The following is a 13354-nucleotide window of genomic DNA, read 5'->3' as shown; positions in this document are numbered from 1 at the left end:
AATCCAAAGCTGTGTTGAGCAGGTGCGTGATGGCAGCCAGATTTCCTAAGGGAAGCTCTACTCACCAGTTGATTTCATTGTAGTCATTGTGAACTTCCCACCAGAAGTAAAACCAGACCAGGGTGAGGAAGAAGGATGAGGTGAGGATGAGGAACCAGAGGCGCTCCCACTGCGGAGAAAAAGAGAAGTCAGTGTCCATAGGATGCCACTTGATCCCAGCTGTGGAGTAAACAGGCACTTCCAAGGGCAGATTTCACACCTCTGCTCCCTGGGAGATGCAACCCTGCTCCCCAGCTCTGGGCAGAGGGTCATTTATATAGATACATCTTACGGAGGGCTGGAAGAGCATTTCTCCAGCTGTCAGGGAAGAGGGAACACTTCTGGATATGGAGCTGGGGTTTTGTTTGGTGAGGGGTCTTTTGTTGAAATAAATTCTGCATGGAAAATATTCTAATGAATCCTCTCTTCCCACAAGGAGCAAGGAAGGATGAAAACTGGAAAAGAACAGGAGCAACCCTACCACCGTCATTCCCTTCTGGACCCTGAGCACACATTGATCTTCTTGGAAAATGCTCTTTTCTCTGGTGAGCTCTCCTGGATTTTTAATTATGCAAAACACTGTAACCAATATAGCGAATAGAAACACTAAAAAATACTAAATTTTGCGTCCCTTTCCATGCTAAGGGCTGGAGTTATTTACTTAACTGTGTGTTGACTATTTTGCATCACCCTGGACACCAATCCTGTGATACACAGCTCCTCCTTGTATTCTCCACCACAGGAAAAAGAGCCAAAAGAAAGCAATAAAAAGGGTTGGAATTGTTTCATTTTTTGCTATGCCAAAAAATGATGTTTTCTGCTAGAAATTCCAAATTCTTGGCTGTATAACCCAAATCAAGACACCCAATTTTGCCCAGAGAAGCCATGGCTGCCCCTGGATCCCTGGAAGTGTTCCAAAGGTTGGACAGGGTTTGGAGCAACCTGGGATACTGGAAGGTGCCCCTGCCCATGGGACTGGATGAGCTTTAAGGTCCCTTCCAATCCAAACCATTCCCCTCCTTCTGGATGCCTTGCAGCCTGCACATTTCCGGGATTCCAAACCTCACTTTCCCCATTGTTTGTTGGGATTCTCTTTCCCCCTCTCCGCTTGGGTCTAACACCTCCTTGCACATGTAAGTTAAATATGGGTTATATTCCCATATATATTTGGGGTTCTCCAAGGCAAGTGAGGTTTTATGCCCTTTTCATGCTGAAGACCAACATTGCTAAAAAAATCCCACCCTCCAGCTCTTTAAAGGTCACTCTGGGCTGAGCTCTGCTGATGTTCGTGCAGTGGATGACACTGATTTGATAAACAAGCCAAGGAAAACATTTCAAAACCTTTGAGCTTTTTTTTCCCATATATATAAACACAATTTCCCCCTTCTTATTTACATGCAAGCAGCAGAGCTTGTGGCAAGCTCTCCAAATGCTATTTTGGGTCTGCCCTTGAGGGTGCCCTTGCCATGCCTTGCTGGTTTTGTGAAAACCCAGGCAAATTCTTCTGTCTTAAGGCATCCTTCAGTGAGTTCAGGCACAGTTCTGGGTGGGCTTTCAGAAAAACACAGAATATTTGATCTTTAAGGTCCACTCCAGCCATTCTCTGATCCAGTGATCAACAGACACAATCAGAAGAGCCCCAAAAGGAAATTAATGATGACAGAGACATTTTACCAAGTTGTAGTTTGCCAGAAAATTTTTGTCAGAAAAAAAATCATAGAATCCTTAATAAGAAATAAATAAATCAATCAGTGTTTCACACACATTCTCCACCCCTTTTGCACATCCCCAGTCCCCACACTATGCCAGGTGGGAGCAAAACCAACTCCAAGTTAAGGGATTTAGGGGGAAAAAAACCCCACAAATTAAAGGAACTTGCCACAGAAAAGCCAATGTTTGATTCATCTGTGATGCTGGCTCACGGATTTTACCCACTCTTGTGCTGGAAGATTGAATCTTGTTTAAAACAGCACTGAAATTCATTATCACAGGGGACAGATTTTCCAATTTAGGGATTAGTTTTGGTCAACTGAAGTCTCTGCCAGTCTCTTTTGCTGCAACTCTCCAAGCCAGACAAAGCATTATTTACTGCAGTGGCACAGCAAAGCAGAGAAGCTCAGGAAGTTTATTTATTCTAAGATCTGTAGGAGATGTTATGAGGTTTAACTATACACGCTCTCACCAACCCCTCCTACGAGGACTTTCTCAATTTAGTCAAACTTCCTCCTATTTCTCACCTATTTCATTCCAGATGACCACACATATGCCAGGAGACACCTCCCAGCATGGTACCACTTGTGAGCTAAAGAAATCCTTTGACCAGGATTTCTAAAAAAAAAAATTCCTTTAGAGGAGGTTTTCCTAGAAATTTATCCTCTGCCAAAGCCAACCTGCAGAGCCAATGCAGGTTTAGCCTCTGCCCTGCTCAGGTGAGACCCCACCTGCAGAGCTGCCCCAGCCCTGGGGCCAGCAGCAGAAGGACCTGGAGCTGCTGGAGAGAGCCCAGAGGAGGCCCCGGAGCTGCCCCAGGGCTGGAGCCCCTCTGCTCTGGAGCCAGGCTGGGAGAGCTGGGGGTGCTCACCTGGAGAGGAGAAGGCTCCAGGGAGAGCTCAGAGCCCCCTCCAGGGCCTAAAGGGGCTCCAGGAGAACTGGAGAGGGACTGGGGACAAGGCATGGAGGGACAGGACACAGGGAATGGCTTCCCACTGCCAGAAAGCAGGATTAGGGGGGATATTGGGAAGGAATTGTTCCCTGTGAGGGTGGGGAGGCCCTGGCACAGGGTGCCCAGAGCAGCTGTGGCTGCCCCTGGATCCCTGGCAGTGTCCAAGGCCAGGTTGCACGGGGCTGGTAACAGCCTGGGATAGTGGAAGGTGTCCCTGCCGTGGCAGGGGGTGGCACTGGATGGGCTTTGAGGTCCCTTCCAACCCAACCCACTCTGCAAATCTATGGATTTGTCTGCCAGACCTGTTCCCTGCTGAATTATGGCTGAATTCCCAGCTTAACACAAGACAGTTCTAGAGAATTCTAGAGAAGCCACACTCATGGTCCATTTGATATCTACTTGATGATTCCTTATCAAGGCTTCAGATCACCAAACTGCCCACTTTCCTCCCATAAAGCAGATCAGCACGGTCTCAGGATTCAGAGCGTGATTTGGACTTAGAACAGAGAAGCAACACTTCAGATCTTAAAAACCAGGACTGCCCAGGGTGAGACTGCATTGCTCTGAAGCGGTGATCACTGCATTTACATGTGCCCCTCTTCCTGAGGTTTAAATATTTTAACAGGATTATTAATCATAGACTTAGAAAGGTTGGAAAAGAACTCTACGATCAACAAGCTTAACCGTATAATATAATTAATATTCTTCATAGTATGTCTTAAGAGTAATATAATTAATATTTATATAGTGATAGAACTTATAAATAAATTCAATATATTTAGAATTAACATTGACTTAAATTACATAATTAAGCTGGTTCTATCAGAAGTATGTCCCAAACCTTGCCTGGGGCCTGCAGGCAAAACAGAGGGTTCAACATGTGAGACATATTAAATTCCTTATTTACTACCACATATATTCCCCAAGGTTGCTGAAATGCTGCCCCATGAGCTCAGCTGCCCCCTCACTGTTCCTTTGGACCCAGCTGGGAAGCAGGGGCAGTACAGCACTCTTGGCTCAAGGTCTGATCCATGAAAGCCAAGAAAATCCAAGGCCAGAGCCAGATGATCCCCTGACAGTCCGTGGAGTAAACAGAACAGATGGATTTTGCTCCACTGAAGCTGCTGGAGTCACCCCAGTTGACACCAGTCCTGAAATGCCATCCTCCACCTCTGCTGGTTCCTGGAGTCCTTGTCAGCTCATCCCAAGCAGGATTAGCATCCCTGAGATCCACCTACACCTCCCAGCCTCGGGATGAAACAGCAGAACCCTGTCCTAAGCAAACCCACGCCTCCAGCATCCGCCCTGGCACCCAGAACCCACACAGAGCTTGAAAAGGAACTGGAAAGAGAGAAGCCTGCTTTGAACTGGGAATGGGTCTGAGGAAATGCCAGTGCTGGATGGATTAGGGCTCCATTCCCACACAGATGAGCTCACAGGAACCATTCCATCAACGTGGGTGAAGTCCAACGTGTGCACCCACAGGAGCTTTCCTGTGAAGGAACTCAAATGTCACTGCTGGAGCGTGCTGCAGTTCATCCCAGTACAGCTCAGATGGGAACAGATGGATTTTACATTCCCTCCTGGATTCACATCTAAGTGCGAGGATTGCGCCGTGCTCACGTCACCCCCGCTCTGCCCCCAAGCTCTCCCAGAGCAGCTGAAACCACAGCAAAGGGTCCACCTAAAGATGCCACCTAAAGATTCCACCTTAAATACAGGGAGGAGGCTGTGGGTGCTTGGAATTGAGGAGATCCACCTCAGAGCAGATGGATCTTCCTCAATAAAAGGTATTTTCTTTCAAAGACCGAAAACCAGAGAACATCAACAGCTTGGAGCAACCTGGTCTGGTGGAAGGTGTCCTGGCCCACGGGCAGGGGCTGGAACAAGATGATCCCTAAAGTCTCTTCCAATCCAAACGATTCCATGGCTCCTGCCAACTTTAGAAGGAGCCACCACTGATGCTGGGCAGAGGAAACAACCTAAAGTTGTGCAGAAGTTTAAGTCAGATGAGTGCGGCAACTGGGGCATGCCTTTTGTTTTAATAAAAAGGAAAAAAGAGGAAAAAGGGAAAAGAAGAGGGGGGCGGGGAAATGGAAAAAAAAAAAAGGGGGAAAAAAATGGGGAAAAAGAAAGAAAAATGGGGGAAACGGGGGGGAAGGGGGAAGCCGACCCTCTTGTTTCTGGAACTGCCAGTCATCCACCACAAAGAAAGCTCTTATTCAAGTCAAAGCCTCTGGGAATTCATGGCTTTCAGTCCCTGTGGAGGACTCTACCCATCCTCTGTCTCCTGAGCACAGTAAACCTCCTGTTCATTCATTAAAAATAATGAAATAACGAAATAAAAATCAAACTAGAACAGGAAGAAGCTTTTTAACAATGTCTGCCCCCTCCTCTCCCCCCGCTTTTTTTTTTTAAATCAGAAAAAATCCAGTTTTGTAAAACAGAAGCCTTTTATAGAAAAGCTAATATTTTAAAGCAATTTCTTGCTGAAGGGCATCTTGGCTTGAGGATGGAATTTCTGCTGAGAGGAAACTGGAAGGAGACTGAGCCCTCCCAAAAATCTGGCAGCGCACTGGGCAGGCAATGCACAAGCAGATGGAAAACAACAGTACGTGGAGCTGATCACACACACAAACAAAATCCAGTTTGGGCATCTTCCTCCAGCTCCACACTGTAAATCTCCCTGCTGGAAGTTCTATGTGCAGACAACAATCAGAGATATCCAACACAACCACACCCTCCAACTTGGAAACGCAACAAGGCCTCAAAGGTGTTTTATCTCCCTGCAGTGCACACCATCCTTGTGTCACTAAATATCCACCAGCCCAGGCACCTGCCTTTAGCAAATAAATGGGTTTGTTGAGGGATCAAGGCCATGCAGTCCTGAGCAATCGCTCTCTACCTCAGGAGCAAATCCAAGAGCTGGACTCTGACTGGAGCACCACCATCACTCAAGAGTGTTTTCAGATCATTTTAATTCACTCCTGGATACAAAAAAGAGTTTATTAAGGAGTCTGCACTTCACTATTTTCTGACATTTTCAAGAATCAGTCTGCTGCAGGCATTTGTCAGTATTAGTTTGGAGAGGAAAGGAGGAGAGCTAACATTTATCCAGAGAATACAAAGGAAAAACTGACGGCACCATTCTTCATTTCGGGATTACCCAATCAGACCTCGTCCAAACAAACAAAAGATTATCTTCAAGCAAGTTCTTAAATCATCTCTGAGGATGAAGGATGACTCCATCTCCAACAGAACCAGAAACTGAGGATCACCAAGAACAAGTGTCAGCTGGAGCATTTCGTCAATGGGAACAACACCCCAATTCCTAAGGAGAAGTTACAAACTTTCATTACAAACTCTCAGTATGTGAATGCGGAGTCCTTAAAGCAGTGGCTTGTTTTCAATTCCCACCCTCCTCTGGATTCTGCTCCAGGGTTTCACCACCACCCTCATGGGGAGAAACTTCCCGACTGTCTGACTGGATGTTCCTTTGATGCAGACTGTTCCCGTTGCCTCTTGCCAAGGGCCATTATGGCTGAAGGTCTCAAGGCCAGCTTGGATAGGGCTTGGTCCAGTGGAAGGTGTCCCTGCCATGACAGGGGGTTGGAATGGGATGATCTTTAAGGTCCCTTCCAACCCCCCAAAAATTATGATTCTGTGACTTTCTCTACAGCTACTCCTTAGCTGCCGAGAGCAGCAAAATCCTCTCTTCCCACCTCCAGCTGCACAACCCCAGCTCTCAGCCCCTCCTTCTCTGCCCCTGGCTCCTGTTCCAAACAGTTTGGTGGCCCCAGTGGCTTCACTTCTGTCTGTTCTAAGCCTGCCTTAGTTATGGGGAGCCCTCAGTGCTCAGATGTCTTCTCTCAAGTGTCCCTGGAGAGGAAAACCCACATCCGGCTGCACTGTCATCGTCACAGCCCAGGATGCAATCAGCCTTCATTGCCAAAAGCACATCCAGCAGCTCAATCTCATCTTGCAGAGGAACAGAACTAATGGAAAGCACCTTGCACTCCAAGGATTTGAAGCATTTAAGTGAGCAGATCAATATACTTCAGCAGCAAATGTTGGCCTAACAGACCCTGTGCACATCCGGAGCAGAACCAAGGTGCCTGGGATGAAATTCCCTCACCTTGACAGGCTGCAGAGGGATCAGGCTTTCATCCCTCTCTCGGACTGAAGATTCAGGGACACAAGAGAGCAGGAGGAGTCTGCAGGACTCCACAGTGCATCAGGCAGCTCCCACAGGACTTTGTAACCTGCCCAATGGTTTTGTTTTCTCTTCATCCAGCAACTGCGACCATCTGGTGCAAAGCTCTGCTTGAACACCTCCTCCACCTCTTGCTTTTTACTCCTCATCCTCAGCTTTCTGCCTTCTCCCTGTCTTGGCTTACTCCTTCAAACTTCATAAGGAATGAGATTTTTCCCATTTGCTATGGCCCTCTCCAGACAGGAGAGGGACTGACTGGAAGGAGAAATTTGGGAGCACAGCCAATTTGAGCCAGTGTGGTCACTTCAGAAACACTGCCAAGGTTTTTTACTCCTTGTAACACGCTGTGGTTTTGCATAAGAGGCACCTGCCAATCATTACAGAAACGGGAAGAAAAAGGAAGAAATTGGGTCTGACAGACAATGAGTCTGAAGTAAGGAGGAAAGAGAAGAAAACCCTGCTGCTCTGGCTGCTGAGGCTTTGACACTTAACCAGATGCTTCCTAAAGCAAGTCAGTGCACATCTCAGACACATCTTACTTGATTATGGCAAAGGCTGGGCTAATGGTTCTCTGCACACCTTGTTAGAAAAGGCCATGAATGAGATTTCTGAGCTGTGACACGCTCCATTTACAATTCCATTTAGCAGGTCACAGAAAGTGGCGGAGAACATATTCCTGAAATATGTACTCCTGCTGGGGCTGCTGGAGCTGAACTGCAGCTCAACAGATGCAACTAAAAAGAGCCAAATCTCTAAAAATATCATTGTTACACTTTGTAAAACACCTCGAGCTCCCAGACTCCAAAAACACAACCAGAAAGGGTAGGGCTGATTCCCTCCGGGCTCCAGGGCTTACAAAGCTGGGAGCAATCAGGCAGTTTTCCTTGCCTAAATAGCAAGGAGAGGGATAAAGGGATCTAAACTGAGGGATAACCCACAGCTGCCTGCCCCCCCCTCCCCACACAGTCTGCCAGAGGACCAGTTTCTCTCTAGATGTCCATCACCCAACAGAGGCGGCATTTCACTGAGTCCCCAGCATTCATCACAAAAAGCACAGGCAACCCTTGATGGCACCAAGATGGGAATTCCTGTGCTGTTCCAGACACAGCACAGCTGGAGCCAGGGCTCTTTCTGGCTGTTAGTGGCCCCTGGGGACCTTCAGCAGCAATAATCATGTCCTGGACCAGCTCTGCCTCCAGCAATTACGTCCCCCCTCTTTCATTGAAGGCAGAGGTAAACAAAAATCCCTGAGGGAGCCTCTGATTCATGAGCAAACAGGACAGAGTGATAGGGGATCCCCAATCTATCCCCCACAGAATGATTTACTCCCACAGCTCCTGATGATGTGTTTTTAACCGACTGGATTCTGCCCAGCCAACATAACCAGTGCTTCTGGGCAAACTCATGGAACGATCCAAGTACTCCAAACCCATTCCTGATGCTAACAATGCACTACAACCTCCTTTTTTCACCAACACTTTGCATATTCAGATGCCAAGGGGAGACAGATTTCTTTCCAGACGAAATAGGTCCAGATTTTTCAGTTGTTACTGATGAGGCTCATCTAGGGAAGGAAAACAAAATACAGCCCATAGTTCTTGCAGAGACCAACTGGCTGAGGTCCAAGGCTTGCCTGAAGTGGGGCACCTTGCTGAGCACAGCATCCCTGCTGAGCACTCATCAGCATCAAGCAGCAGGAGGATTTCATCCTCAGTGCCTCCTGTGGGTGTTATTCCTGCCAACTCATCCCAGCCTCCTGACAGTCCTTTGCAAAGGCACATGATGTTGCTGACTTGCATTCAGCTGATGGTCCACTTTAATTAAGGCAGCAGCATCCTGGGGCAAGGGGGTGAGGATTAAAAGCAGCTTTAATAAAAGCAGGCTCAAAAAAAAAAAAAGGACTATATAAGCTACCTAAGAACACAGCCAATGAAGGCTATTAAATGCAATGGCCTCAGTGTTACATTTTACTCAAGAAATCTCAGAAGAAAATTATTATCACCAGGGAGGAACATTTTGTGCGTATCCTGGGGGTTTTAAAGGCATTTCCTTAATGGCCAGCTTCTGGCTCCAGGTGGAAATAGGACATTTGGGCCCTATACCAGGCCTAGAGAAGATTGCAGTCTCTAAAAACCCTCAGCAAAGCTGTGACCCAACCACTCCGCACCTCAGTGGATCACTCAGTGCCAGGGGAACCAGCTCTGCATTCGCCTTTGCTGACCCTGTCTCTGTCCTGGCCCCTGACTGCTTTTGCCCTTTGTCCAGCTCAGGCTCAGATGTGTCCCCAGCTCTGTCCTGTTGGGTGCTGATGAGTTTAGTAAGCACGGCTTAAATATGGGAAGAACAGTGGATGAGAGAAATCCTGAATATTTATCCCTATTTCAAGAGAATTACTATATTTCAGAAGCATTTACAGGAATTCTGTTGTAAAATGCTCTGTAAACTATCCTAAATAATCTGACATAGATGTCAAATAGATCCAAGGGCAAATGATTGGACTGGGAGAAGAAACACACAGTAAATTCATTCCTTGGACAATTTTTCCCTTGCATCTTACCCTTGGCAGCAAATGTCTGCAAGACAACATCTAAAAATACTATTTTGTCATGATGCTTGGCACAACAAAAACAAACCAAGGATTTCTGTGCTGGTTGAAAGGGCAGGAGCATCAGCAGCCCGTGCTGGAAGACAAAGTCCTGACAGTAAAAGAGGCAGTGGGTGCCATTCTTGGTATCAATATCCACTTTCCCTGGATTACACCCAGTTTGGGTCTAGGAAAACCTTGCTTGGGATGACCAACAAATATCAGCCTGTGGTACCTCCACAGCAAGTGACATCTGCCCTCCCCAAAGCCCCCCTTGTGTCACAGTGGTCACTTTGGTGTGGCTGCAGAGTGCCCACACCAGCACAAGCAGAAGGACAATGCTAAACCAGGAGCATCAACACCAAAAGGCAAAGCAGAACACTTCCCCACATGGAAACCCACACAGGTTCGTTCTTCTCTCTCCATTGGTGGCACAAGCAACAAGGCAATGACATCTTAGAAAAGCATTTGCAAGGGTTGATCATCCAGCAATTCTGCCTGAAGGGTCAGCTGGTCTCCAGCTGAGGAAGCAGCAAGGAAAATGGTAAAGCAGTAGGTGTCTAAATGTTTGTGTTACTCAGAAACCACTGGGAGGCACAAAAATGAGGACTAAAATAAGCAAAATTTATAGGCTAATAAAAGCTGCATCAAAGAAATGGAAGGTCTGACTTACAAAAAGTCCCCTTCCCACTTCCCAGCAGCTCTGACACATCACACTCACATCACTGTTGTTGCAAGAGGACATCTTATGCGATGTTGATAAATTCTGGCATGGCAAAGTTGAATTATGTAACAACTCTGCCGTGCGTGTCTAGACAGGAGCCAGGAGGTTCCCCTGCAGCTATTCCTTCTCAGTACCCATCACCATGGCTGAAAGGCAAGCAGCCAACTCACAGACAAGAGGAACAAGTTGTTACCATCCTGTTTTAAGCAGGAGCAAGAGCCTCAATGCTCTGTTGAAAACCTGAAATGCCTCAGTGCATGTGCTGAAAAAGGCCCTGCAACTGCTTCATCTCCTGCTGCTTTCCAGGGCCAGGGCAGCACCTGAATGGTGCCAAGCCCAAGAGAGGGGCCATGCCCAGTTAAATCTGTTTTCTCTCTCTTCATTTAAAGTTGGAGCATCTGCAGCAAAAGCACAAAGACAGGCTTTGAGCAAGAGACACAGCCTGGGAGATGAGGAGTTCCCAAGGGAGGAACATTCCTGAGTCACCTTTCCGGAACCAGAGCAAATTTAACATTTCACAGAACGAAAGAATGGTTTGGGCTGGAACACACCATGGGCAGGGACACCTTCCACTGTCCCAGGCTGCTCAGACCTCCATCCAACCTGGCCTTGGACACTGCCAGGGATCCAGGGGCAGCCACAGCTGCTCTGGGCACCCTGTGCCAGGGCCTCCCCACCCTCACAGGGAACAATTCCTTCCCAATATCCCATCCATCCCTGCCATCTGCCAGTGGGAAGCCATTCCCTGTGTCCTGTCCCTCCAGCCCTTGTCCCCAGTCCCTCTCCAGCTCTCCTGGAGCCCCTTTAGGCACTGGAAGGGGCTCTGAGCTCTCCCTGGAGCCTTCTCCTCTCCAGGTGAGCACCCCCAGCTCTCCCAGCCTGGCTCCAGAGCAGAGGGGCTCCAGCCCTGGGGCAGCTCTGGGGCCTCCTCTGGGCTCTCTCCAGCAGCTCCAGGTCCTTGTGCTGCTGGCCCCGGGGCTGGGGCAGCTCTGCAGGTGGGGTCTCACCTGAGGGGCAGAATCCCCCCTCCCCTGCTGCCCACACTGTGGGATGAGCCCAGGAATCTCTGCTGGGAAGCAAAGCAGCACCCCAGAGGGCTGCCCTTTGGGAAGGAAACTCAGTTCATTTCCTTGCCACAAAGTCGTTTGCAATCCCAGAAAAGACATTTTAACCTGGCTCATGTTCTCAGCTCTGTGGAAGTGGGAATAATTATCCCTCTCATCAAGAGCTGCACGTTGATTAAAGCGCCTCCAATGGAAGGTGGCACAGAAATAGCAAATCTGCCAAACTGCTGCTCCTGCACCTTGCTGCACTCCAGAGTTTGTCAAACACCAGCACAGCCAGCCTGACTTTCCATTCCCTTTTCAGAGGACAACCTGGAGAGGGCAATTTCAGCAATTTCAAAAAACCCTGCACTGAAAATAACCCCAAGCTCAAGGTTTTTCCTACCCCATCACTCCCTGATCATAAATCATGCCAGGAAAAAGGTGCTAATCCTGCAGCTCTCCCACATGACTGGGGACAATTTGGATGAGCAAACTGCTCTCAAACCATTTCTTTGCACAACCCAACGTGGAATTCAGCAAGTTGGAGATAAAGCCCTTGTGGTGGCCAGGAGAGGGATGGACCAGACAGATCCCAGCTTGGGGAAGAATGCAGGGAAAGAATTCCCACAGCACCACTGGTCTGCAGCCTGGAATTTTACAGACAATGGCAAACGTGGCTTTTGGCTTCACATCTGGGATAGATAAAAAATAATTTCCAAGCTAGTAACAAATATTTCCAAGCACAGGAATAGATCATGCCCAGAGTGTCCACAATGCCATCCCAAAGGAAACTTTTATCCCAACCACACAACCTCTCTCCTGCTTATGGAAGAGACTGTGGCCCAAAATGAGGCACAACCTGTGCCATACCAAGGTGTAACACCTGCATTCAGTGATCCTTCTCCACCTTTCTCATGGAGCAAAGCAGCTCTTCAATCTACTGCTTGGAAAGGAACCTTGGCAGACATCAAAATGCTCTAAGGGCTGCTGACCACACTCAGAACCAGTTTTTTCTCCTCCTACTCTCTTCAGATCTTGACAAACATCTTGGACCTGAAGGAATCTGAGATAAATGCATAGTAAAGAAACAAAAGTCAAATTTTACAATAATGTGATTTTTACCTCCCCTGCAAAGAAAGCTTTCCAGCCCATTTCTCTCCTTCTTCCTGCAAGAGCAAAACTGCTTGTGCAGCAAAACCCATGGCAGGGAAGTCACCTGCAGAGTCACTGCAAAGTCATCTGTCACCTCTGTGAGCTTTGTCATCACAATCACTAAGCAGAGGTTTGTACCATTGAGAAAGGGAATTCTGGGGAGGAATGGCCTTGAACTTCTTCTGCCTTTGGCTGGGCTGGGTTTTTTCAGTGCATCTGAGAGCATCAAAGCAGCTTCAGTGAGAAGCAGCTGGTGAGAAAAATGCCTAATTTTTCAATCAACAGCTAAAGCAGTCATGGTTCTTAATTATGACTAATTATATCAAGGCACATTTGGTATAAAACACCTGTTTGTTTTTCAAAATGAAAATACAGCCAGCACTGCCTACACAACGCACAGGAAAAGTAAAACCTCATTTACAAACCCACTTGAGGGTGTCAACTGTCTGCCTGCAGGACACCCACCCCAAAAACTCCAGTCCTCTGTCACAGGAAATACCAGGATTATCCACGGCTCCCATTTCATTGGGACTGATGGCATTTCTAAATATAGCACGTGCTAAGCCAGATTTCCCATTTTTTACAGCCCCGTCAGCAGTGTGGTTATTATTGCTCCAGATCTGCTGAGAGAATATCAGGAGTATTTCACAGAGATCCATAAGGACTCTCTGTTCCTTCCTCTCCGAAGGCAGGCCAGGAAGCTCAGAGGTGGGAGGTGCATCTGCTGTTTCAGCCCACAAGGAACCTCGCCTTGGATTTACTCCAGCACCAAACAGGCTGCAGCTTTCAGAAGAACCAGGAGAAAAGGGAAAGCAACAGCTCTGACGCCAAGCAGGAGCAGACTCCCTGAGGGATGTGATCTTTTACATTTTCTTGTTGCATTTAATACCCAAACCTGGCTGATTTTTCCCTTACCTGTCTCATCACCGGGGGC

At 47.7% G+C, this 13354-nt stretch overlaps 1 protein-coding gene across 3 annotated transcripts in view; it reads right to left on the bottom strand.

The window, feature by feature from the left end:
* GDPD5 (glycerophosphodiester phosphodiesterase domain containing 5) overlaps positions 1-13354 on the bottom strand; it is a 106154-nt gene that overhangs the window by 29431 nt on the left and 63369 nt on the right. For all 3 annotated transcript variants that reach the window (XM_032095211.1, XM_032095189.1, XM_032095199.1), the window contains exon 3: positions 66-169. In XM_032095211.1, coding sequence (XP_031951102.1) covers positions 66-169 — 104 coding nt within the window. The remainder of the gene's footprint in view (positions 1-65; positions 170-13354) is intronic.

The sequence above is a fragment of the Corvus moneduloides genome, chromosome 2 (genome assembly GCF_009650955.1).
Source record: "Corvus moneduloides isolate bCorMon1 chromosome 2, bCorMon1.pri, whole genome shotgun sequence".
NCBI classification, from domain to species: Eukaryota; Metazoa; Chordata; class Aves; order Passeriformes; family Corvidae; genus Corvus; species Corvus moneduloides.
Note: the sequence above shows the minus strand (reverse complement) of the source record. Positions and strands in the feature narration are given on the sequence as shown.